At 40.4% G+C, this 26,538-nt stretch overlaps 1 protein-coding gene across 1 annotated transcript in view; it reads right to left on the bottom strand.

Moving 5' to 3' along the window:
• Positions 1-26,538, bottom strand: part of limk2 (LIM domain kinase 2) — an 82,774-nt gene that overhangs the window by 39,653 nt on the left and 16,583 nt on the right. The window contains 5 exon segments of the mRNA XM_034170289.1: positions 399-613; positions 1,576-1,681; positions 2,453-2,638; positions 2,880-2,989; positions 12,159-12,294. Coding sequence (XP_034026180.1) covers positions 399-613; positions 1,576-1,681; positions 2,453-2,638; positions 2,880-2,989; positions 12,159-12,294 — 753 coding nt within the window.

Here is a 26,538-nt window from a genome sequence, read left to right as displayed (position 1 = left end):
TTTTATTGCTCAGATGCATCAAAGTTAACTAAATCTGAATATTTATCTTCTTGTTGTATCCTTCAATTTGAAAACTTGTCAGATGACAGTTTATGATTTTTGAGACACAATTTTAAACTGAAGGACTGAAGCTGATGGACTCATGAGATACCTTAGCTAGTATACTGTCAGCAGAAAACCGCCCTACTGTCTTATCAGTCTATCTGCTCACTAGATGTGCACCAACAGATATAGCTGAATATCATGTTATTTCTTCTATGATACTACATCAATTTTCTCGCACATACGTATGTGCACCAAACATTGTACACTGCAAATCTACAATCTGCAACACAACACATTTGTTTTTTTTCTTTAAACTCTGTAGTTTGTTGGCCAAGCAATGTGCTCCAACACACCTCAAAGATCTTCTTTTCAAAGTGTCATCAACAACCACATCAGTTCTTTCCAGCACTGCGTTCGAAGGTGAGGACAGCCGCATGCGAGCAGGAGCTGGACCTCCCAGCTGGCTTCTTGGAGATCCCAGTCTGAGTCGGCCCAAACGCTGCCTGACTGGATCATACTCCATTAGCAGATGCAGTGTGTGAGTTGTGCGGTGGATAAGGTCGTCCACCTAAGCATGCAGATGAGCGTGAAGCAAAAATAACTATAGATTACTACTGCACAGTCACAGCATATTTTACTGTCACAAAAACTGAGTAAAAGACTTTGATCACTAGGAACAGATAGGGCTGGATATCATTCACATATTTTTGATACTGATGCAAGTGCTGATGCCTTAACTTCAATACAGACTGATCAACAATAACCCCCCCATCTTTTTTTTTTTTTTTTTTTAAACAAAAACCCAACAAAAAGCAAATTACATTACACTGATCATAAAAAACCCATACATATTTATCCAAATCGGAACTTCTGCAAACATACGAAAGCTGGCAATGAATTGAGGCAATTGTTAGACCTCCTAAAGCACTGCACTATTAGAGTTGGAAAACAAAAAACAAGACGCTCACACACTTCCCTGGGTGTGGTCTTTTAACTTCATGCACCTCTTACAATGTGTAACACACACACACACACAGGCATACATGTTTATACTGAGTCAGAGGTACTGAGATTTACTGCTCTGGTATCGACTGACAAGAAATTTTTCAATACTTGATATGATCACAGCATTCCGGTTGGTGCCACAAAAGTATCACCAAATTCAATACCCGGCCATCGGTATAGATTCCAAAAGAACTAAATTTAATCTGGCCTGATACAAAAGACTAAAAGCAACAGAAAAGAAAGAAACATCAGCTTTGGAGATGGACTTTTTCTGAGGAATGCAATAGGGGAAACAGGAAAGGTGGAAACTCACAAAAACACAACAAAAATATGAATGGCACATTGTAATGCATGAGACATGAGGTGAGGTTGTGGGAATGAGCATTTAATTGCAGTCAATCCAGGTAGCGGTGCCTCCCAGCTGAAGAATGTAAAAGAATAAAAAAGTAATTTCTGCTTCCTTCTGAGTAATTAAACTCACAAGTAACTAAAAGGCACAAGCATTAGATATGCAAAAGAACCCACCTCCTCCTTCATCAGAGTCCCGACTGGAAAACCATTAATCTCCAGGATCCTGTCTCCAACATGGATGGCATTTCGGACTTCTGGGCTAATAAGCATCCCTCTGACCCTGTACCAATATGAATGTGTTAATATGAGCACTACAGGATGTCTGCCCTCATTTGAAGACAGCAGGATTAAAGAGTTGCTCAAAGACATTTACCTGATGATTAAAGCCCATAACATATAGAGTTGCATAATGCGACATATGGACTACGCCGAGTTTATGCAGCCCTACGTGGCAATACGCTGAGGGATGAAAAAGGGGTCCACGAAATGGATGCAAAAAATTAAACATGTTTACATTTTTCATGGACTTTCGCCGTCTATGCAACATTCCGCTATGGTATGCAAGTCTACACAACACTGTGCTACTGTACACCATGCCTCCGCAATTGTATGCTACCTTACGCCAGTACCGTGAAAAATCCTTTTATGTTTTTTTAATCAGTACATACCTGCATTGCTAGATTTTATTCATCCTGCTGGACTCTGCTGGCAGTGAGGCTTCCAAACCACAGAAGAAGGAGAGGCGGGCCAAGCTTCTCCCCCTGTGCGCAACATATGCAGCCAGTCCTGCATACTAGATACGCAACACAATGCAACTCTATGCAGGCCTGGTGTGAAAGGGGCTTTACCAACCAGTAAACCAACACTAAGGAAATGTTAGTGAGTTTCCTGAAATTCCATGATGTCAACTTTAAACTATGGCCTTCACGTAATAAATAAAGACGTAAATTGCTATTTGGCAAACCTGTAATTATTGTGACGTGCGACGTTACCCTGCCTTCCCTGCAGAAGGACCTAAAACCACATATGCAGGTAATCAGGTTTCACTTACTCTTTGACCTGAACACTGGTGGAGCCACTGACATCTCTCAGCACCGAGACAGAGAAGCCCCTCTTGCCGTTGGCTGCAGAAGGCATAGAGATGAGTGTCACTGTATGGGGAAGGGAGTCGAGCACCGAGTCGCTGGAACGTTTTTCCAACATGGGTGTAAGCACCACTTGCTTGTAGCACTTTCCACTGCACACAACAGAAGAGGGAGTCAACGGCAACATGTATGTACATGACTGTTGTTGTTGACATTGTCTTCAAGAGATACAAAGTTAAAAAGACACGAGTACAGGTGAAACACCCACTGAACACCAGGACAGTTAACTGCTATACATTCCTTGCAAATAAAACCATTTATTTGGCACTATCCCTCAAATAATATATCTTTTATTATAATAATATATTAACCAATACATTTTTTGTGTCTTACCAGTAGAGTTTGGATCGCTCAACTAAGGCGTAGGTATCAGTGTCCTCAATCACCACCTTGCAGCTCAAACACACAAAACACTCTGGGTGATACTTGTGTTCTCCGGCCACCTGGAACCACAAACAAGACCAAGCATTCTTCACTGTCATAAGACGAAGCGGAACAGAAAAACAGCTTGAGGGTGTTCTCTGTTGTCTTTAGCACAGCTCTCCTGTGTAAAGCTCTTTGGAGAGGAGTATTTTTGTTGCTGTGTACTGGTTTGCTCTCCTCTCGCTCTGAGTGACATAGCTGGCAACACCTGCTCTGCTCCTGGACCGTCTGGAATCTACAATGATGTCATCACTCTCAGCAAGCCTGAGTCATTCTTGTCAGTGATTTTCATTCATCCCTCTGACCTGACATTGTGCCTCCTCTCTCACACTCTAATTTACGCAAGTCCGCTGTCATCTGGCTTTCACCTCTCCTTTCTCATGCAAGATGAGACAATGGGTCCACCCCCACAAAACATCAAGCGATGATCAACATATGAAACTAAAACCACCATTATACTTCACAACACCCAACAGGGGGTGGGAGGGGATTGGAGCCTATCCCAGCAGTCATAGAGCATACAGACAAACACACATTCACATCCGCACACACACCAATGGACAATTTAAAGTTTCCAATCCTCCTAACTTGCATGTCTTTGGATGAGGGAGGAAGCCGGAGCACCCTGAGGAGACCCACAAAAACACGGGGAGAACATGCAAACTCCACACAGAAATGTGACAGGTGGGAATCGATTCCATGATCTTCTTATTGTGAAGCTACAGTGCTAACAATGGAGCGTGAGATTGGCCAGAGAATCGGTGCAGCAGGGGCAGTGTTGCATTTGTTCTACCGTACTGTTGTGACGAAAAGGGAGCTGAGCCAAAAGGCCAAGCTCTTGATCTACGTTCCTACTCACCTATGGTCATGACCGAAAGAACTAGATTGCAGGTACAAGCGGCCCAAATGGGCTTCCTTAGGAGGGTGGCTGGTGTCTCCCTTAGAGACAAGGTGACAAGTTCGGTCATCCGTGGGGAGCTCGAAGTAGAGCCATTGCTCCTTTGCGTTGAAAGGAGCCAGCTGAGGTCAGCTCAGGCGGCCCTGCATTAAAAACCAACACCACTGCGTAAAGGATCTTATCGTGTGGGCTCAGGAACACTTCAGAAAACCACTGTCATTTAACACAGTTCGTCGCTACATCTACAAGCGCAAGTTAAAACTCTACCATGCAAAGCGAAAGCCATACATCAACAACATCCAGAAATGCCTCCATCTTCTCTGGGCCTGAGCTCATTTGAAATGGTCAGATGCAATTTGGAAAAGTGTGCTGTGATCTGATGAGTCCACGTTTCAAATTGTTTTTGGAAATCATGGACGTCGGAGAGGAAAAGAGGAAAAAGACTATCCACATTGTTATCAGCACAAAGTTCAAAAGCCAGCATCTGTGATGGTATGGCGGTGTGTTAGTGCTGATGGCATGGGCAACTTACACATCTGTGATGGCACCATCAATGTTGAAATGTACATCCAGGTTTTGGAGCAACACATGCTGCCATCCAAGCAATGTCTTTTTCAGGGATGTCCCTGAAAAAGACATCCCTGCAAGACAATGCCAAGCCACATTCTGCACTTGTTACAACAGTGTGCCTTCATAGTAAAAGAGTGCAGGTACTAGACCTCATTGAAAATGTGTGGTGTATTATGAAGCGCAAAATACAACAACGGAGACCCGGACTGTTGAACAACTGAAGTCATACATCAAGGAGGAATGGGCAAGAATTCCACCTACAAACCTTCAACAATTAGTGTCCTCAGTTCCCAAACGCTTATTGAATGTTGTTAGAAGGAAAGGTGATGTAAAACAGTGGTAAACATACCGCTGTCTCAGCTTTTTTGAAACATGTTGCAGGCACCCATTTTATAATGAGCAAATATTTGCACAAAAACTTTATCAGTTTGAACATTAAATATCTTGTCTTTGTGGTGAATTCAGATGAATATAGGTTAAAGAGGATTTGCAAATCATTGTATTCTATTTTTAATTTACATTTTACACAACGTCCCAACTTCATTGGAATTGGGGTTGTATTTAAGGTAAAACAAAGTCAAGACAGCTAAAGGCAAGTTACACTTATACAATTTTGATGCAGCACAATTTGTCACGCTAGTTATTATTACGATTATGATTATTATTATTATTATTACTAGTATCATAAGTAGTAGTAATGGTAGTATTAAAAATGTAAAAAATGTTAAAAAAGTAAAAAAGTAGAACTTTAATCAAGGGGTATTGTGGAGGGCATGTCCCCCCACAATACCCTCTTTCTGTCTGGATTTGCCCCTAATTTGCAGTCTCTGAGCTGGAACAATGATGAATTTGTGTATTTATGTTGAAAGTGCAACCTGACTGAAAGGTAATAAGGTTTTATATGCCTATTTTATGTCATGCCGTCCTCAGGAAGAGATTTTAGGGGTATTTTGAAAAAAGCGTCAATGTGAGCTGCGTCGTTGGATCTACAGCTGTGTTTTTTAATTTAACCAGAGCGAGGACACTCACAGAACACTCAGAGCAGACACTGAAAGAAAAGTTAAAAAATATGTTAGTAAAATTCAGCACTCTGCTCTGCTCACTGTATCGTTATCGTGCTGTGACACAAACACACAGCAGGCTGACCCACCGCACCCCTTCCTCCCTCCTACAGAGTCCACACAAGACAGATACAGAGACTCACTGCAAGCAGAAAAACAAACAAACAAAAAAAAACCTGACAATCTAAAAATCAATTTCTGAATGTGTTGAACATGGTGTGCATCTGTCCCGCCTTGATTTTGCATCAGGACAGGTCAGCGAGAACTCTGCCTTTTGTCAGCCCAATTGATGGAAATCCATCACAGCGATGGAGAACTTTAATGCCTGTACAACGCAATAACAATAGCAGTTTGTATTCAAATAAAGAAAGAAGGAAAAAAAAAAAAATCAATACCTGACTTTGATGATGGACCTGACCTTTGATGATGAACCTGGCAAGGTTTGCTGTTGCCTGAATGCCGTTATTACATGCAAATACTGCACCAACCTCACTATCATACAAGTCAAATTTAATGTACTTTGTGTTATGGTAGGAAACTTGCTTTACCAAGATGCATGGGTTCAGAAAACCTTATGCTGAAATTTACTTCACCACCTTATCACAGAGGACCAAACCTGGGATATTAACAACTCATGTTGCACCATCTACCTAATGAGTCTCTGTGTAGTTAAGAAAGTGAACTGTGTAGAATTGCTGTACAGAGAAAGAACAGAGGGGCCTCAAGAGGTGCAATGACAACTCACAAGTGCGGTCTCGGGGCTTTCAACTTTGTTAAACAGCAGCTTACTGGAAAGTATCACCCATCTGTCAATGTACTTAGCACAAAAACCCGCATTCTGGTTTTCTAAATGTCTGCATTAATCCCAAGCAGCAGGGACAACATGAAACACAGCGAGTCGACATGCTCTGTCGACTTCTGGTATTTAGCAGAGCAAGAATTTGCAAGGAACACACTGCCAGTCTGGCAAACACAGAGCAAATGTGGTCCAGTAGCTTTGACCCAGAGCTAAACATCATTAGACTGAAGCCTCACAATTTTTAGAAGTGAGCAACAAAGTGGGGGTGGGGGGGGGCAAATTCAACAAAAAAATTGCAATGATGTCATAATCAAAGTGACATGAACTCACTAATCAGCATTACAGTGATCAAATGTTCTCCAACAAAACATTCTGTTTGCTGTTCAACAGAAAGGACGTTCCATTGTACCATTTTTGATAAGATGAGAGATTAAAAAAAGAAAAGCGGATTTCAGTCACAAATGACAATGACTTCACTCTATACTGTAACATTTACAGTCAACACTTTGTATCAAGCAAAACACACACACACACACACACACACACACACACACACACACACACACACACACACACACACACACACACACACACACACACACACACACACACACACACACACACACACACACACACCATCCCTGGTTCTCAAGACCAGGCACCTAAGTGGCTCTAATCTACTCTCCTATTTTACTCTTCCTTTTTAGATATATCTGTATATACTAGCATAGTTCCACCTTAGAAATGGAATATAATATATAAGATATACCTTACTGAATTTTCATATTATATATATATATATATATATATATATATATATATAAATAAAGAAAAAAACATGTTGAGCCACATAGGGAGCAGAGATATTGCAGCAGAGATCTGATGAGAAGCTCATATTGCTCAGTAATCATATTCGTGATCAACTGGTATAAGTGGTTACTTGACTGTGTGGTCTCTTCAACAGGGCTCCAGATGAACTTTTTTCTCCCAGTGGGAACACTGGAACTCTTTTTAGGAAAATTTTAGGAGCACAAGTACAAAATTAGAAAAATTTGGGGTGTAAACCAGAAATAGCCTTGCAATATAATTATTCCTGAATAATTAACCTTGAGTGTACTAATCTTTCCCAGACACCCCCCCCCCACACCCCCCCCACCACCACCACCACACACACACACACACACACACACACACACACACACACACATACACACACACACACACGCCTATCCTGGCAGAATCACTTTGCATTTCAACATGGATTAAAAACTCAACAAAATGCAACCACTGGAAGGGCAGTCTGGATCCCTGCTTGAAGCTCACTGCTCGCACTGCTGACAAACACAAAATAAGCTTGTATCTCAGTGTGCATACATCAGCTCTGTTGCCTTTCATTTGTACTGTCAAGTAGAGGGACAGGTATTCAGGCACCGTCGGACTAGGCATGACGCGATAATTACTATACGCTTTATGCTCGAATGACATGTTGTGGTTTCGTGTACCTCGTGTTCAAACTGAAACGGAAAGAAAGCTTTTAGTTTTTCTGCTCTCTCTGCTTGGAATGTCCTCTGAACAGAGACTGTCAGGGTGGATTTCTCTGAACACTTTCTGCTCTGTTTTAAGAGACTGAGAATGGAGATCTTCTGAACAGAGCCTGTGATTTTTTTAACTGCTTGTATGCTATATATTTTAACAGTTATCCTGCTGTTAAATGGACTGCATTTATATAGCCCTTTTCCATATGTATCAGATGCTCAAAGCGCTTTACAATAGATGAGGGTTTTATTAAAAAGAAGACCTGCAAGTTCAGCTACAATTTGCCAGAAGGTACATCTGAGATGCAAGCATAGATTTAATGTTTTGGTGAAAGAAAACCCTTCTCTGTACCACTTCATCATGAAGCTGTATAACTTGGGGATACAAAATGCAAAACATGCACTTTGCACAATTTGTCTAATCGCAGACACAGAAGCCTGTAACTTCTTCTGGGTTGTCTGGGTGTCTTGGTGACTTTCCTCACTCTTCTCCTTCTTGCACAGTCACTCAGTATTTGAAAGCTGTCTATGCCACACAGATCTACCACAGAGTGCCATACTGTCTGTATTTCTTCATAATTGATGTAAATAAAGTTCAAGACCTATTCAGTGACTTGGAAATGTTCATGTATCCATCCCCTGACTTGTCTGAAGAAAACTGGCAATAAAACTGATTATTTACAGGTATTATACCAAAGGGGCTGATTACTTATGCAACCCATCTTCTTGGTTTTTATATTTTTAATTAATTTATATCAACTTGTAGAGATTTACTTTCAGTTTGAGTCTAAAGCCTGGTTCACACAACAGAATAATTAGGTCTTCCCCGATCTTCCCCTTCTGACAATCTTAAGGATGCCCCGACAATCATGATGACGCTAAAGATAATCTTATCAGATATTCTTGCTGTGTGTGGTGTGTTAAGAGCGCTCTGATCTGCTCGGAAGGATGTCAGGAGTGCTCCGATCACAAATCCGGGATATTCCAACATGTAGGATTTGTTTGGCCCGATATCGCAGTGTGTGTTGTGTCCTCCGACCAAAACAAGCATGTAGCCTGCTGAATGTGATGTGCAGAAAGCGAGGTGACGGATGTATGGAGCAGAAAATAAAATCAAAACAGCTGTTATGACTTACCAGAAAGTCCGGTGGTCGCGCTGTTTCCACTACTTTACAGAACGCCTTTTCTTTTTCTTTTTGTATTGTTTTTTCCCCTCTGTTTTAAATAGTCCACAAAGTATCTCCATTTGTTTACTCTGAAGTCACGTTTAATTTCGAGAAATTTTGCAAGAGTTCGTGTGTGAAATCTGTTTGTGTGTGGTGTTGTTGTCCTTACCGTGTGGCTGAACACCACACACTGTACAACCAAAACTGTCAGATCTATGATTTTTTTTATCTTCACGTGTGTGGTCTCTCAGGTTTTGGAAACCTAAAGATAATTTTAAAATCCTGTCGTGTGAACCAGGCCTAAGGAAGATCATTTTAGAAATTTTTATATTGAGAAGCCTGATTTACTTTTTGTATTTGAAATACCATAAACAAATTAAAATGCGTGAAATACCAAGGGACTGAATACTTTTGCAAGCCACTGTATAAGGTCCCACAGTTGACAGTGCATGTCAGATCACAAACCAAGCATGAGGTCAAAGAAACTGCCTGTAGACCTCTAAGACAGGAGTAACTCAAGGTACAAATCTGGGGAAGGGTACGGTGGCCTCCATCATTTGTAAATGGAAGAAGTTCGAATCCACCAGGACTCTACCCAGAGCTGACCGCCCATCTAAACTGAGCAAACAGGAAAGAAGGGCCTTAGCCAGGGAGGTGACCAAGACCTCGATGGTCACTCTGTCAGAGCTCCAGCATTCCTCTGTGGTGAGAGGAGAACCTTCCAGAAGGACAACCTTCTCTGCAGCAATCCAACAATCAGCCATGTATGGTAGAGTGGCCAGATGGAAGCCACTCCTTAGTAAAGTGCACATAGCAGCCCACCTGGAGTTTGCTAAAAGGCACCTGAAGGACTTTCAGACCATGAGAAACAAAATTCTCTGGTCTGATGAGACAAAGACTGAACTCATTGGAGTGAATGCCAGGTGTCATGTTTGGAGGAAACCAGGCACCATCCCTACAGTGAAGCATGGTGATGGCAGCATCATGCTGTGGGGATGTTTTTCAGCAGCAGGTACTGGGAGACTAGTCAGGATTGAAGGAAAGATGAATGCAGCAATGAACAGAGTCATCCTGGATGAAAACCTGCTCCAGAGTGCTCTGGACATCAGACTAGGGCAATGGTTCATCTTTCAGCAGGACAATGACCTTAAGCACACAGCCAAGATATTAAAGAAGTGGTTTCAGGACAACTCTGTGAATATCCTTGAGGAGTCCAGACCTGAATCTGATTAATTATCTCTGGAGAGATCTGAAAATGGCTGTGCACTGAAGCTCCGCATCCAACCTGATGGAGCTTGAGAGGTGCTGCAAAGAGGAATGGGTAAAACTGCCCAAAGATAGGTGCACCAAGTTTGTGGCATCATATTCAAGAAGATTTGAAGTTGTAATTGCTACCAAAAGTGCATCAACAAAAGTATTGAGCAAACGGTGTGAATGTTTATGTACATGTGATTTCTTAGTTTTTTTTTTTTAATAAATTAGCAAAAATTTCAATTTTTTTTTCATGGTGTCATTATGGGGTGTTGTGAGCAGAATTTTGAGGGAATAAATTAATTTACTCCATTTTGAAATAAGGCTGTAACATAACAAAATGTGGAAAAAGTGATGTGCTGTGAATATTTTCCAGATGCAGCGTATCATCCAGCAAAATTAGATATTGAGACAGGTGTACCTCTGACATTTGAATCATCTTGCATTTGACGTAGAACACAGAACTACATTATAAAGGGCAACATGTCAGATAATTATGCACTAGGTTGTACCATTGTTCCTCCTGATGATGGCGTTAACAAAAATTCACAATCACAGGTTTACTATGCGGAACCTGCCCAACAAGGAAGTCATGCTCAGCATCTTCTGAACTTACATGAGAGGATTGTGAGATACACCTCTATCTCAAATATCTTAAAACTGCAACAATTTGTTTTGAGTGACCATGTGGTGACTGCCTATTTTTCTGCCCTCTCAACCCACATGAGGGAGCTGTCAGGTGAACTGGTATACCAAATATCTGTGACAATGTAATGCTGTATAATTTGGGTGGCACAGACTACGGAGGCATGGATGATCCATTTCAATTATGCCGACCTGGTTCTGACAGATAAAGAGGAAGTCAAGGTTGGCACCTTCTTAACTGATGTGAAGGGGTTGTGAAATGAACAGTTATATCAAACATTTTAGGTCTGCAAAGATTTTGTGTTGAGTGATCACAAGGTGAAAGCCACAGACATACGTACAAAAGGCCGGCTAGACTGAGCCCATTTCTATGAATCCCTGAACTGCAACAAGCAATCATTATTTAAAAAAAAAACAAAACGGATTAATCCATCTTAATTTTTGCTTAATCAAACTATTATTTTTATTACTCTATTAATATAACAACAATTTCATCCAAATTATATGGGGGTATGAGTCACTTCCTCCTCCAATACCAAAAGCAGTACCAAACTTTTTGATAAGAGTATCAGTATTTACCCCAACTACGGTAATACCAGTGTCGCCGTCCGAAGGGTCCCATCCAAAAATTGGTCCGCCCTGCCTTCACTGCGAATGCATCGTTTCACAGACTCGGTACCTATCAGTCCCACACTTTAGATGATCACAGGTAACATTTTTCACTTCAGCTTGCTCTTTGGTGACGTCCATGCGCTGACTAAGCGCAGCCATATTACTCCCTCTTTGCAATGCGTCATTGCACATTGTAGAAATTGATATATTTACGTAATTGATTATGTTAACGTGGTAGCCCAGCCCTAATGAATAGGGTATCATACACGGAGCAGCTAAAAGTTAGCACACTTCAACATGACTTCACAGAGGACTGTTGTAGCACAATATTTAACTATCAAATTTCTCAGCCCCAGCTCTAAATACAATTCACTTGGGAGTTACTGGAAGATCTTCAATTTATGTGATATTTACAAATTTTCTGACAGAGCAGTGCTAAACAAGAGAGCAGGGAATGCCAATGTCTCATGGAAATCTTCTACAGACACATTTTTTGTGTATTCAATGTATACTGATTAGATGTGGAAGTTATCAGTCATGAGCTGAATGTAGTACATGCAAGATTCTGGTGGCACTAGATTAAGTTTGAAGCACACCAACGTTATTAACATTAACAGCAATTTCACAGCAACACACAACCAGCAGCACTTACCATGGCAGGTCCAGTCATGAGCAGACAGCAACCGTGACAGAGCTCTCCAAACTTCTCCCAGTAGTGTTTACGACAGTACAACTTCCCATCCTTTTCATAGTACCAGTTAGTCAGGTTGTCACAGCACACAGAACACCTAAAAGAACAACAACCTTTCAGTCCTCTTTGCAGACAATAAAAAGACAACAAAACAAGTTAGGGTTTTTGGCATACACTCATTTCAGTTTCAAATACATAACCTGTTGAGTACAAATAGTAGTTACAGCGATCATCGACACCACATTTGAAACTGGGGTGAAATTTTCGAAAAATTTCATCCCGATTTGCAAAATCGTCGTTAGTGAGTGGTAACCTCCATATGTTAATTGTCTTAACAGCTTCAATCTTACTCCAACATCTTAAAATGCGGTATTCCTAGTTAGAACAGCTTGAAACATGCTTGATCCCGCACCATCGGGCTAAAAACCCGAGCAGTGTTTGTTGCGGTTCTGGCCGAGGGCGCAACATCTTACTTTCATTTTTGGGTAGATGGCCAGGTCTATAAGCCAGCCTGTAGGAGGCAAACCAGAGTAAGCCATTTCATCCTGTTTTTGCACTTTTTTGGATCGTAGTAGAATGGTGCCCTGTGGAATAGGGGTGTAACTTGAATCCTGGTGTTTTCTAGCATTACAGTATTGTGCTCAGATGAACCAAAGTTACCTAGGTCAGTTGCACTTCATTTTTATCCCCTCAGCCATTACAGCTCTTCTCCTCCATTGGCTCCACACTGTCCAAGGGAAACTCCCCGCAGTTGGGAAACTACTGATGTAGTTGATAGATGCATGAAATGTTTTGTTGCTGACCCTCCATGCTCAGCCACTAAAGATTTTAAATATTTTGCCAATTTAAGCACCATGAGATCCAGCTTTTTAAAAGGCTTAAGTGGCACATTGACAAGAAGCTAAAGACTCTTAAAAAAACAAAAAAAAACAGGCTTATCAAAGCTCTGCAAAGGGCAAAGACCTCAGATCCCTGAAAAAACCAAGGGTCACTTACAGTTCATTTTTTCTCAAGTGCTTACCTCAAAAACAACTCATTGAACATTCTGTTATCTTTTTAAAATATAAAGAGCTGTCCTGTTATTCTTATGGTGAAGGATATATCATGCATTAAATCTAGTAGGACACCTTGGTCACATGACACCCGCTTTTCTGTTAATATTTACAGACTCATTACTCAGCTGTCCAATAATAATGCAATGCAGTTAACATGGCATGTCCAAAAAGCAATTAAAGGTATACAGCCTTTTAAGATTCAAGTCAGAAAATGAATTTTCTTTGGCACCACTATAATTTTATTTATTAGCCTTTAAATATTGAATTCAGGATATGACATTGCCAATATGGTCAAAATTCACAATGTCTAAAAAAAATTATTAGTCAATGCACTTTGACACTCGCACAAATTTGATCCCTGCACTATCAATCAATCAACTTTTTTCTTGTATAGCGCCAAATCACAACAAACAGTTGCCCCAAGGCGCTCCACATTGCAAGGCAAGGCCATACAATAATTATGAAACACAGTCTACGTCTAAAGCAACATAACCAAGGGATGGTCCAGGGTCACCCGATCCAGCCCTAACTATAAGCCTTAGCGAAAAGGAAAGTTTTAAGCCTAATCTTAAAAGTAGAGAGGGTATCTGTCTCCCTGATCTGAATTGGGAGCTGGTTGAACAGGAGAGGAGCCTGAAAGCTGAAGGCTCTGCCTCCCATTCTACTCTTACAAACCCTAGGAACTACAAGTAAGCCCGCAGTCTGAGAGCGAAGCACTCTAATGGGGTAATATGGTACTATGAGGTCCCTAAGATAAGATGGGACCTGATTATTCAAAACCTTATAAGTAAGAAGAAGAATTTTAAATTCTATTCTAGCATTAACAGGAAGCCAATGAAGGGAGGCCAACACGGGTGAGATATGCTCTCTCCTGCTAGTCCCCGTCAGTACTCTAGCTGCAGCATTCTGAACCAACTGAAGGCTTTTTAGGGAACTTTTAGGACAACCTGATAATAATGAATTACAATAGTCCAGCCTAGAGGAAACAAATGCATGAATTAGTTTTTCAGCATCACTCTGAGACAAGACCTTTCTGATTTTAGAGATATTGCGTAAATGCAAAAAGGCAGTCCTACATATTTGTTTAATATGCGCTTTGAATGACATATCCTGATCAAAAATAACTCCAAGATTTCTCACAGTATTACTAGAGATCAGGGAAATGCCATCCAGAGTAACGATCTGGTTAGACACCATGCTTCTAAGATTTGTGGGGCCAAGTACAATAACTTCAGTTTTATCTGAGTTTAAAAGCAGGAAATTAGAGGTCATCCATGTCTTTATGTCTGTAAGACAATCCTGCAGTTTAGCTAATTGGTGCGTATCCTCTGGCTTCATGGATAGATAAAGCTGGGTATCATCTGCGTAACAATGAAAATTTAAGCAATACCGTCTAATAATACTGCCCAAGGGAAGCATGTATAAAGTGAATAAAATTGGTCCTAGCACAGAACCTTGTGGAACTCCATAATTAACTTTAGTCTGTGAAGAAGATTCCCCATTTACATGAACAAACTGTAATCTATTAGACAAATATGATTCAAACCACCGCAGCGCAATGCCTTTAATACCTATGACATGCTCTAATCTCTGTAATAAAATTTTATGGTCAACAGTATCAAAAGCAGCACTGAGGTCCAACAGAACAAGCACAGAGATAAGTCCACTGTCCGAAGCCATAAGAAGATCATTTGTAACCTTCACTAATGCTGTTTCTGTACTATGATGAATTCTAAAACCTGACTGAAACTCTTCAAATAGACCATTCCTCTGCAGGTGATCAGTTAGCTGTTTTACAACTACCCTCTCAAGAATCTTTGAGAGAAAAGGAAGGTTGGAGATTGGCCTATAATTAGCTAAGATAGCTGGGTCAAGTGATGGCTTTTTAAGTAATGGTTTAATTACTGCCACCTTAAAGGCCTGTGGTACATAACCAACTAACAAAGATAGATTGATCATATTTAAGATTGAAGCATTAAATAATGGGAGGACTTCCTTGAGCAGCCTGGCAGGAATGGGGTCTAATAAGCATGTTGATGGTTTGGATGAAGTAACTAATGAAAATACTCAGACAGAACAATCGGAGAGAAAGAGTCTAACCAAATACCGGCATCACTGAAAGCAGCCAAAGATAACGATACATCTTTGGGATGGTTATGAGTAATTTTTTCTCTAATAGTCAAAATTTTGTTAGCAAAGAAAGTCATGAAGTCATTACTAGTTAAAGTTAATGGAATACTCAGCTCAATAGAGCTCTGACTCTTTGTCAGCCTGGCTACAGTGCTGAAAAGAAACCTGGGGTTGTTCTTATTTTCTTCAATTAGTGATGAGTAGAAAGATGTCCTAGCTTCACGAAGGGCTTTCTTATAGAGCAACAAACTCTTTTTCCAGGCTAAGTGAAGATCTTCTAAATTAGTGAGACGCCATTTCCTCTCCAACTTACGGGTTATCTGCTTTAAGCTACGAGTTTGTGAGTTATACCACGGAGTCAGACACTTCTGATTTAAAGCTCTCTTTTTCAGAGGAGCTACAGCATCCAAAGTTGTCTTCAATGAGGATGTAAAACTATTGACAAGATACTCTAACTCCCTTACAGAGTTTAGGTAGCTACTCTGCTCTGTGTTGGTATATGACATTAGAGAACATAAAGAAGGAATCATATCCTTAAACCTAGTTACAGCGCTAGCACTAGTATGCAATCTTGCATGCCAATGAGTAAGTGCACTGTAAATTGCTGTAGATAATTTCTCTGTGATTCTAGGAGCGATGAGAGAATGTTTTCCTCAGCCAGGTTCGGGGAGCAAATATGTCATCGGCTACGAAATGATCATTTTATATAGTGTGGCGCCCAGCGGGACAAAGTGGGATGCATTGGCACGATGAATTGTGTGGCATTGTGGGGATCATATTTGTGTAAGTGTCAAGGTGCCTCTACCCTGAAGTGGAAAATTTCAAAAGAACAGAGGACCCTGAACTACTTACGGCAGTGACCAATATAGTCTATTATAGTGATGTTACGTGGAGGCTTCCTCAACTTGCACAAGGAATGCAGAAAGGCACTTCATCTGGTTATTTGCTGGTACAAAAAAATCCAAGATGGCAGAAAACGCGCCGAAACAGCTTATTTCTGTGTAAATGCTTCTTTTTTCTTTGTATTTACTCCCAATGGGATCAATTTTTAGGAGACATATCTCTTTTCATTTTTATGCTGATGACTGTCAAATTTATCTGCCACTGAAGCAGCAAAATGCATACTCTGCGAACCATCTCTTAGAGTGCATTGGTGAGATTAAGGCATGGTTGTCCATAACTTTTCTACACCTGAATGATAAAAAGACTGAGGTGTTGCTGTTTGGACCTAGTGACACTTCCAAAATCAATGTGGATCTGGGTCCCATGAGTCAGTATCTAACACAGACAGCAATAAACCTGGGTGTAAAGTTGGACAGTGATCTTAAATTCGATGGTCAGATTAGGTCAGTGGTCAAGTCTAGTTTCTGTCAACTTAGACAACTGGCCAAGGTAAAACGATTTCTTTCACGACATCATTTTGAGATTTTAATCCATGCTTTTATCACTAATCGCCTGGACTATTGCAATGCACTTTATATTGGGCTGAATCAGATGCTGCTTACTCGCCTACAGATGGTGCAGAATGCTGCTACTCGACTTTTGGCTGGTGTTAGAAGGTGCGAGCACATTACACCAGTTTTGGCCTCACTTCATTGGCTCCCAGTTCATTTTAGAATTGATTTTAAAGTTCTTTTATTTGTTTTTAAATGTCTTCATGGCCTTGCCCCGCTATATCTGTCTGACCTGCTTCATTTATATGCCCCTTCACGCTCACTCAGGTCAGCTGATTTGTCACTGTTGGTCATCCCAAGGTCAAAGAGGAAGCGTAGAGGTGACCGAGCTTTTTCAGTCGTTGCCCCGAGACTGTGCAATGATCTTCCTTTGCACATTAGGCAGGGTGATTCTCTCTCTGCTTTTAAATCGTCTCTTAAAACACATTTCTTCTCTTTGGCTTTTAATGCAGCTTGACACTTTTTTTTTTTTTTTTTTTGCTTTTAACTGTAACTTTTTATTTATTAAATTATTATAACTTGCCTGTTTTTGTTGTGTACAGCGCTTTGGTTGTTGGTGCATTTTAAAGTGCTTTATAAATAAATTGAGATTGAGATTAAATGCAACATGTTTCTCAATTATTATGTAAAAGCTAGCAAGAAATATATAACGGATTTTTATTCACATCGGACAAACGTCCTGTCCGATCGCAATTCATTTCCATTAAAAACCTCTTGCATGTACCAGACAGAGCAGTCTGGACATCCCCACTCGAGGTACAAAATGAAGTTCAGCATGAACACTAGCCAATTTGAGGAAAGCGGGGTACTGAATTTCCTCTGCGTTTATTTTTTCAAACCGTGCTCAGACCCTAAACAAGGTCCAGTGTAATTCAAGGCAGGTGATTATTAACGAAATTTTGTTTGTTGCCTGCACTGTAATATGGTAAGTTTCACACCTATATCCCTGGGTGTGGCAAACCAAATACCACCAGTTTACATCAGAGCCCTCTGCGTGGCTCTCCAGAGGCTGACATGCACCTGCTTTAATGACTGCAAGGGCTGTGATTTGTTGCTTTTACTCCTTCATCTCCCGTCATATTTTAATAGTTTTTGCAGTATGCCTGCCAGTTACATTTCAATCATGGATCAAATATGCTTGGCAGAAAAGTTCGCAAATATGACCAACTTTACAACACAGAGTTGGAAAAAGATGCTCAAATGACCCAAAATTCATGGAAGGAAATTACATGTACCGTGATTATTAACCATCAGATGCCATAGTAAAACCTCTTAAATAATTCTACAGTCAGTTTTAAGCAGAAACAAGGCGAAAATCGGTGAACTGTTGCTGATGCTCCGAAACAACACGTGCAGTAAAAGCAGGGTGTACCGATTTTTAGGGGGGACTGTTCGGTTAATGTGGACATGCATGCTCTGTGTAACTACACAGACATAGCTGAATCTATGGATAACACCAGCAAAACTTGTCAAAGAAGGGTGGACAACATCCCTTAAATGTCTCCCAGATGTGACAATCAGAACAATAAGACAATATTTAGTACAGAACATTGGTGCTTGCAGCTGTAATTCTGTATGGACATCTTTATTCATGAAAATCATTCAATATTACAAAAATAAAAATAGTTTGCATGAAACTACATTTAATGACTTGATTCAAACGTGATTCGCACAAGTGACAGTAGACACACCTGAATTATTGTAAAACCAAAGTATCCGTATCATAGGGGTTGTCGGTTTTGGATCTGGAAGGCATCATGTCCTCCTTAGCCTGTGGTCAGGACAGCCCCTGCTCTGACATGTTTGGATAAATATGCACAATGCTTTGCCCCCCATGCTGGCAGTGAAGCTGGGACTTCATGCTTTGTTCCGCACAGATTTACGCACCACTGAGCATGCTCATTCACAGTGTAACAATGATCAGGGCTGTGAATTGAAAACTGTGAAATCTAAGGAAAATTTGCAGGGGGTGTGGGAGATGCAGCCCCCCTGGAGCAGTCTATGGCCCGCGGTGCCTGAGAAACCAAATTAATTTGTATCTAATGATACATTTTCAGGATCTCCTGGAAGAAAAATAATTTGCATATTTAAATGATCCTAGATTCAACTTTTCATTTAAACTCTAAATGATAATGTTGAAATAACAGAATATGATGTGGAAGTAGGAACTAGTATGCATTAACTCAGAACAACTACATGAAATTCATTAAGACTGAAAACACTGTTAAAGCATTTCAAAGCCAGAAAACTTTTCTCCAAATCCTCACACCTTGTCCCTGTCATCCTGCTCCGAACTATTCAGCGAAGCAGTTTGCACATTTTTTTTTTCTCGCAGACCTGAGCGCAATGTGTAACCACACTCCTCTGGAAAAACTAACAAACTCAAAATTCAACCAGACTTGGCTCCATTTGTAAGAAGTGAGGCTGGGAGCTGGTTTTAGTTGGCGTCGTGTTGCTTCTTTTCCACCTACCAAACTCTGAGCCACCTACCTGAGTGCAGCCAGTGTGTGGCAGTTTGTGGTCGCTCCTTTATCCCAGGTTCCCCCCACACCTCCCCAAACTGTGTCCTAAAGTTCTTCAACTTACTCCAGCAAAACACACGGAGACAAAAAAATAAATAACCCAAATGTCGGTGGGGTTTTTGTTTCCGCCATAAACAGCAGCACTTTCAGGGGCGACCCAGGCCATTAAATTTGGCGATGCTGATTGACCAAATATTTATTATTTTTCCTCTTCATTAAAATGAGCTGTAATTTTGAAACCTGTTTGAAAAATAAACAGACATTATAATGCTTGGATTTCAGTAGAAACTAAATGTCAGTTTTGCTGTATAGCTTTAATAAAGGACTGTGCATATGGTTTTTAAATTAAAGTTCTGACAATCTCAAACAGCTCACTGATCTGCTCTTAAAGCAGACAGATTCTTGGCAAACTGAGGGGATATCTAAGGCCACAACATTATTAACCAACAAGAAATATTCTGTGAGCAATGCTGAAGTCAGAAGAATAAACGGCAAGCACCTGCAGGCTGCAAATGTTCTTTTAGTGCAGCAGATAACAGAATATTTACAGAGGAATCCTGCAAATGGTGATAGAAGCACCAAATTCGGCACAAATACACCTTAGACATTACTCTTGACAAAAACTGACTGGCCACTTGAATTTTCTGTAGGCAGCCAGGTTGAAGAATTACACAGGGGTCAAAATTAAAAGATGCTGCAATCATATTGAAAACTATACCATATTATTTGTCTCATCACAAAGATTCCAAAAAGGTATAGTTTGGACTATCTGTGACTGAATGCTATGGAGTTATGGGGTAAAAACAGCAAGAATGGTGACAAAGGTCAATTGTAGTTTGTACAGGGGTCAAATGTTGCTCCAATTTTGGTAAAAAGTGATGCAAATTATTGGTTGAGTTGATAAGGGTTTAAAAAGGAACAGTTTTCACCATGGGTCATGCTTAGTTATGTTATGGGTTAAGATATGTCACATGTCATAGAATCCAATGGACGTCAACATTGTTTGACCTTTACTTTGCAGACCAAACATTCTACACAGTCAAAATTATTCCATTTATTAACCCTATTGGCTCAACCAATAATTTTCACCATATTTTACCAAAATTGGAGCACGTTTAACTTTCGACCATTGTACAAACTGAAATTGACCATTTTTGCTGTTTTTACCCCATAACTTTATAACATTCAGTCACAGACAGTCCAAACTATACCTTTTTGGAATCTTTATGCTCAGACAAATAATGTGGTGTAGTTTTCAATATGATTGGAGCATCTTCTTAATTTTAACCCCTGTGTAATTCTTCAATTGACCCCTACCTGGCTGTCTATTGAGTAAGTCCTGAATTTGTTACTTCTATCACCATTTGCAGGATTTATTTCAGTTATCTAGTGCACTATTTGAACAAGCTGTGCAAAATGGTGGCAGCACATTCATCTGCTAGAATACACTCAATAATAAACCAGGATGTTCAGGATTATGTTACTGACATGAAAAGTCAAAGTTTGACCAGCTCTAAATGAACTTCAAAACCTAGGAATAGGACACAGTCAATATGCAGCACTATGAATCTGACATCAAAGACCAGTGATCAAACCAGGACATGGCAGAAAAGATTTTGTTAAAGATATGTGGTAAGGGATAAAACATACACTTCACATGTAAACAATCAACATCTTAAGTTATGTTACAGACACATCAATGTCAATAAAAAGATTCTAGAATCACAATTTTGACCTGTTGATGTCTAAAGAATTCTGATAAAAACATATGAGTCATTATTAAATCAATTTGAAAACCTCTGGTTAGGCCCAACAGTCCTATGTTTACAGTCTTTAACCCTTAAGAACCCTAAGGGTATTTTAATTATTTTACCATACCTTCAGTAATTTCCCATTTAAGGTACTTGTATATAGTATAAAGCCCACGTGTTGCACATCAAAACATTCAGAAAAATCTCAGCTTTCCAACCAGCTTTTTAACTCTTCCCACATACCATTTCATCATGAAGATACACCGAACAAAAATATAAACACAACACTTTTGTTTTTGCTCCCATTTTTTATGAGCTGAACTCAAAGATCTAAAACATTTTCTATATACACAAAAGACACATTTCTTTCAAAAATTGTTCATAAATCTGTCTAAATTTGTGTTAGTGAGCACATCTCCTTTGCAGAGATAATCCATCCTACCTCACAGGTGTGGCATATCAAGATGCTGATTAGACAGCATGATTACTGCACTGGTGTGCCTTACTTAGGCTGGCCACAATAAGGAGGTATATATAAGTTGTCTTCAAAATAACAGCAATGTGTTTAAAGTAGTAAGTAAAGATCAAAATACTTCTAATAGCTTTTATTTCCATACATGCAACTGCATTGGGGATGCTGCACATTCTATTTGAAATCAAAACATCAACAAAAAGTATAGAATTTGTTATTTTACAGAAAGTTAAGAAAAAGGAATATTAGGCTGCAGAGATTTCTGATCTATGAACCATGTCTGTTTGGAAAGCCATTGTACCAAGAGATGGAAGCTCTGTCACGACCTACAATACAACAAACTTAAACATTTGAAAAACATTACGAAGCATCAGTTATAAGGCATTCGCTATGTGTACTGGTATTCCAGTCCCCATACGTTCGATATATCAGTGGTCAATGTGGCCAGCTGTTTGCCTGTAGTTTTGTGCAGCAGCGCCAATCACACCCAACAAACACCCACAGCGAATTTTAGAAACATATTTAAGCTTTATTTTCTTTCAACCTCTGTGCGTCTCCTCTGGTTTGTGTTAGCACAAGGCTGACAGCAGCTAAGAACAGCAGCAGTACACTCACGGCTCTTCCTGGCACAAGACGGCACAATATAAAAGCATGAATAAAACATTATGGCCCGGTCACAAAGACATATGACGATTCCTGAAAGAAGGTAAAAAAGTAAAAAAGTCACAAATCGTTGAGAAAAGTTCAACAAACGAGCTTTATCACTGAACAGCCTGAGAATCAAGAGTGCAAAAGGAACGCAGGAGGAACGCAAGAGGAATGGAACAAAACCAAACCAAAGCTAACGTTGATCTCAACGCTTTAAATTAAACACACCTGCAGTCACTGCTGGAGCAGTGTGTGTCTGCATCTCTGCGTTCCAGGACTTGATCCTGGGATGGAGCTCATAGCACCTGAGTCCTAGCGAAACTGCAAACAAAAGCTCGTGATCTGACCCACTGTGGAGATCTGTGTGCACGTCGGTGGATCCGCCTGCTCTGGTTCCTCGTCCAGAACAAAAGAGGGATTGTCTCCATCATCAGAATCCTCACCATCTGTTTAACACTCTGACGACAGCTGCATGCTCAGTCTTGCCCCAATTTAAACAACAAAAAAAAAAACAACAAACAACAAAAAAAAAGCTGGTTTGCCGTGGTGGCTGCTATTTCGCCGTATTACGTTACTACGCTATATATATCGATTTAAACAGAAAACTGTCAAAAGGGAGAATAAATATAAGTGTAAAGATGATTGAATATATCATCAGAGCAGTAAATTGATCAGTCTGTGTGAATGCAGCGCATGTGTGGTTATTCCACGAGCTGCCACTGATCCACAATGAATGAATGAACGAACAAACTTTAAATAGGAGCTCAAATTGTGACATGCTAAAAAAAAAAAAAAAAAACCAAACAAAAAAAGACTGTAGTTCCTCAGTCCAGTGAAAAATCATGTCAGCTTTTCAGCTTTACAAACTCCGCCATGTTTGTTTTAAAGCTAAGCGCCGTCCCACAAGCACTCACAAAAGCGGGACGGTGCTTGTGTGAGTGTACTTCCCCAAATAAATAAATAAATACATAATATTATATATAAATAAAAGACTGTGTACTTCCTCAGTGCAGCAAAAAAAAAAAAAAAAAAAAAAAAAATCACGTCAGAAATTAGTCCAGCTTTTCATTCTAACTTCCTCCTAACAACTCTTCATGCCTCCAGACAGCTTACAGCACAGTGGATTTGTTCTGCATGTGTGTGTGTGTGTGTGTGTGCGCAAAGTGCAATGGTACCAAACGTATGGAACCAAATTTGCACACTAAATGGAACCAAATTGCACTCCAAATGCAATGCAACACAAATGGGAGGAATAATCCATGTCACGTACCATACAAAGCACCAATCAAATGACAAAGGACAGATAATATATAATTTTTTTCAAAGTAGTAGAATCTGGTTGTTGTTATTCTCATCATTATGTTCAAGATATTTTTTTAAAAATCAGTCTCAGTCCATGAAACCTGCGCAGTTTGAGTAAGCTGCAGACATGAAGAAAAAGCAAAGCACGGGCTTTTTAAAAATTATTTATTTAAAATCACTTATCAGCTCAGTGAGTCCACACCATGAAGCTGTATATGAGAACTAGAAAGCACACTCCCAATGCTGCACACTAAACAAAAATGTCCCTTCATGAACAGCAACATGACCTCTCCTTCATCAAAATATTGATGAAGTACCCGGATGTTAATGCATTTTCAATGCAGATTCGCGGCTGAACGCACTCACAAAAATGCTCGCAAAATACGTGTTAAAATGCCATTTTGACCTGGATATCGAGCCAGTAAAATTAAATTACATTAAATTATGTCAGGAAAGTATTAAACTTACTCTGACACACACACATTCCCAAATTCCGTGTTGATAACCATTTGTAAAATCCAGGCGGCTTTTGATGGCTTTCAGTGGAGTGAGTATATGAGAAATTGTTTAACAGGCAGGACATGTTCCAACTTGTCCTTAAGGCTTTCAACAGAGGTGTTTTTCCTGTGGCGGAGCGTCGCGGCGGCTGCGTCCCGACGCGCGGACCCGTCCGCACGTCTTTCATTAAAAAAATCTCCTTTAACAGTGGAATATCCGGATAAAATGCTGAAACCGACTTCTTCTGAAACTTCTCTGTTCTCTCACGACGTCCTGGATCAATAGAGCCTGAAATGTGGAGGTTTTCAGCTTGAAACAGGCTGATGACGCCGCCTGAGAGCGCTGAGCGACGTCTCGCACCGTGAAAAGTCCTTAAAGCGACAGTATCACCTCAAAATCTTTCATCAGCCGTTAAAATTTTCACTGAAAACCAGCTTAATTTTTCGAACCGTGTCCACTTCGATGTGTCTCACAGGTTTAGAAAAAAATTTGATCAAACAACGCGCCAGTTTCTCAGCAACTTCTCAGACAAAGGAATTCCGACGAGGGGCTGGACGACTCCTCCCACAAGGAGTGCTCACAGGCGAATGACGTCACCGACAGGCATGGAAAAACTCACGCATGCGCACGAGGGTTCAAGCATGTCTGACGTAAAAACATATGAATGAAATCCATATAGTTTTTGAAAAAAATAAAAAGGACCGTTACTTTATTGACAGCCCTCGTATATATATACATATATATACATATACACACACACACACATATATCAAATCAATTTTATTTATATAGCGCCAAATCACAACAAAACAGTTGCCCCAAGGCACTTTATATTGTAAGGCAAAAGCCATACAATAATTACGGAAAACCCCCAACGGTCAAAACGACCCCCTGTGAGCAAGCACTTGGCGACAGTGGGAAGGAAAAACTCCCTTTTAACAGGAAGAAACCTCCAGCAGAACCAGGCTCAGGGAGGGGCAGTCTTCTGCTGGGACTGGTTGGGGCTGAGGGAGAGAACCAGGAAAAAGACATGCTGTGGAGGGGAGCAGAGATCAATTACTAATGATTAAATGCAGAGTGGTGCATACATACACCTCCATTGGAAGCCTTAAGGACAAGTTGGAACATGCCCTGCTGTTAAACAATTTCTCAGATACTCAAATGAAAGCCACCAAAAGCCGCCTGGATTTTACAAATGGTTATCAACACAGAGGTGTTTTTCCTGTGGCGGGCGCGCTGCGCCAGCTGCGAGCCGACGCGCCAATCCGTCCGCACGACTTTCATTAAAAAAATCTCCTTTAACAGTGGAATGTCCGGATAAACTGCTGATTCCGACCTCTTCTGAAAGTTCTCTGTTCTCTCACGACGTCCTGGGTCAACAGAGGCTTAAATTTGGAGGTTTTCAGCTTGAAACAGGATGACGACGTCGCCTCGGAGCGCTGCGCGACGTCCCGCTCTGTGGGAAGTCCTTACAGCGATAGAAACAATCCAAAATCTCTCATCAGCCGTTAAAATTTTCACTGAAAACCAGCTTAATTTGTTGAATGGTATCCACTCGGATGTGCCTCACAGTTTTGGAAAAAATTTTGATGAAACACAGCGCCAGTCTCTCAACAACTTCACAGACAATGAAAATCCGATGAGGGGGCTGGACCACTCCTCCCACAAGGCGTGCTCACAGGCGAATGATGTCACCGACAGGCGTGGAAAAACTCACGCATGCGCACGAAGGTTCAAGCTTGGCTGACGTAAAAACATATGAATCAAATCCATATAGTTTTAAAAAAAAATAAAAAGGTAGGATACTTTTCTAATAGACCTCGTATAAATACATACATACATACACACACACACACACACACATACATAATATTATATTTTTACACAATTATCCTTTATTGACCGAGTTTCATTCATGAAGTCAGTGGTGTGAGTACACATCTCTATGTGTGTGTTTGTGACTGTGAGCGGCACAGCGCGGGTCATTATAATCTCATTATTTTAAGGTGCAAAAAAACAAAACAAAACAAACAAAAAAAAAACCCAGTCTTGTCGAACAATTTTAATCACTAACGACAAGTATTTTAACTAGACATTGGTCTAGCAGTGGAAAATATCAACTAGACATACGACAAATTCAGGGTTATTTTTCTACATAGTCTCCCTGTAACTCCACACACTTCTTCCAGCGGTGCTTGAGTGCTTCAATTCCCTTGGCATAGAAGCTTTCATCTTGAGAGTCAAAATAGTCCTCAACAGCAGCTATCACCTCATCATTGCTCCGATAGTGCTTCCCAGCCAAGTTTTTTTTCAGGTTTGGGAACAGATGAAAGTCCGAGGGTGCCAAGTCAGGGGAGTATGGTGGGTGATCTACCAGTTCGAATCCACACTCGTGGATAGTGGCCATAGCCACTGTTGACTTGTGAGCTGGGGCATTGTCTTGATGGAACAGCACCCCTTTCGTCAGCTTTCCTGGTCGCTTCTTTTTGATAGCCTCACGTTAACTGTC

This window comes from Thalassophryne amazonica, chromosome 5 (genome assembly GCF_902500255.1).
Source record: "Thalassophryne amazonica chromosome 5, fThaAma1.1, whole genome shotgun sequence".
NCBI classification, from domain to species: domain Eukaryota; kingdom Metazoa; phylum Chordata; class Actinopteri; order Batrachoidiformes; family Batrachoididae; genus Thalassophryne; species Thalassophryne amazonica.
The sequence above is the reverse complement of the archived record's forward strand: the minus strand, read 5'-3'. Positions and strand labels throughout refer to the sequence as shown.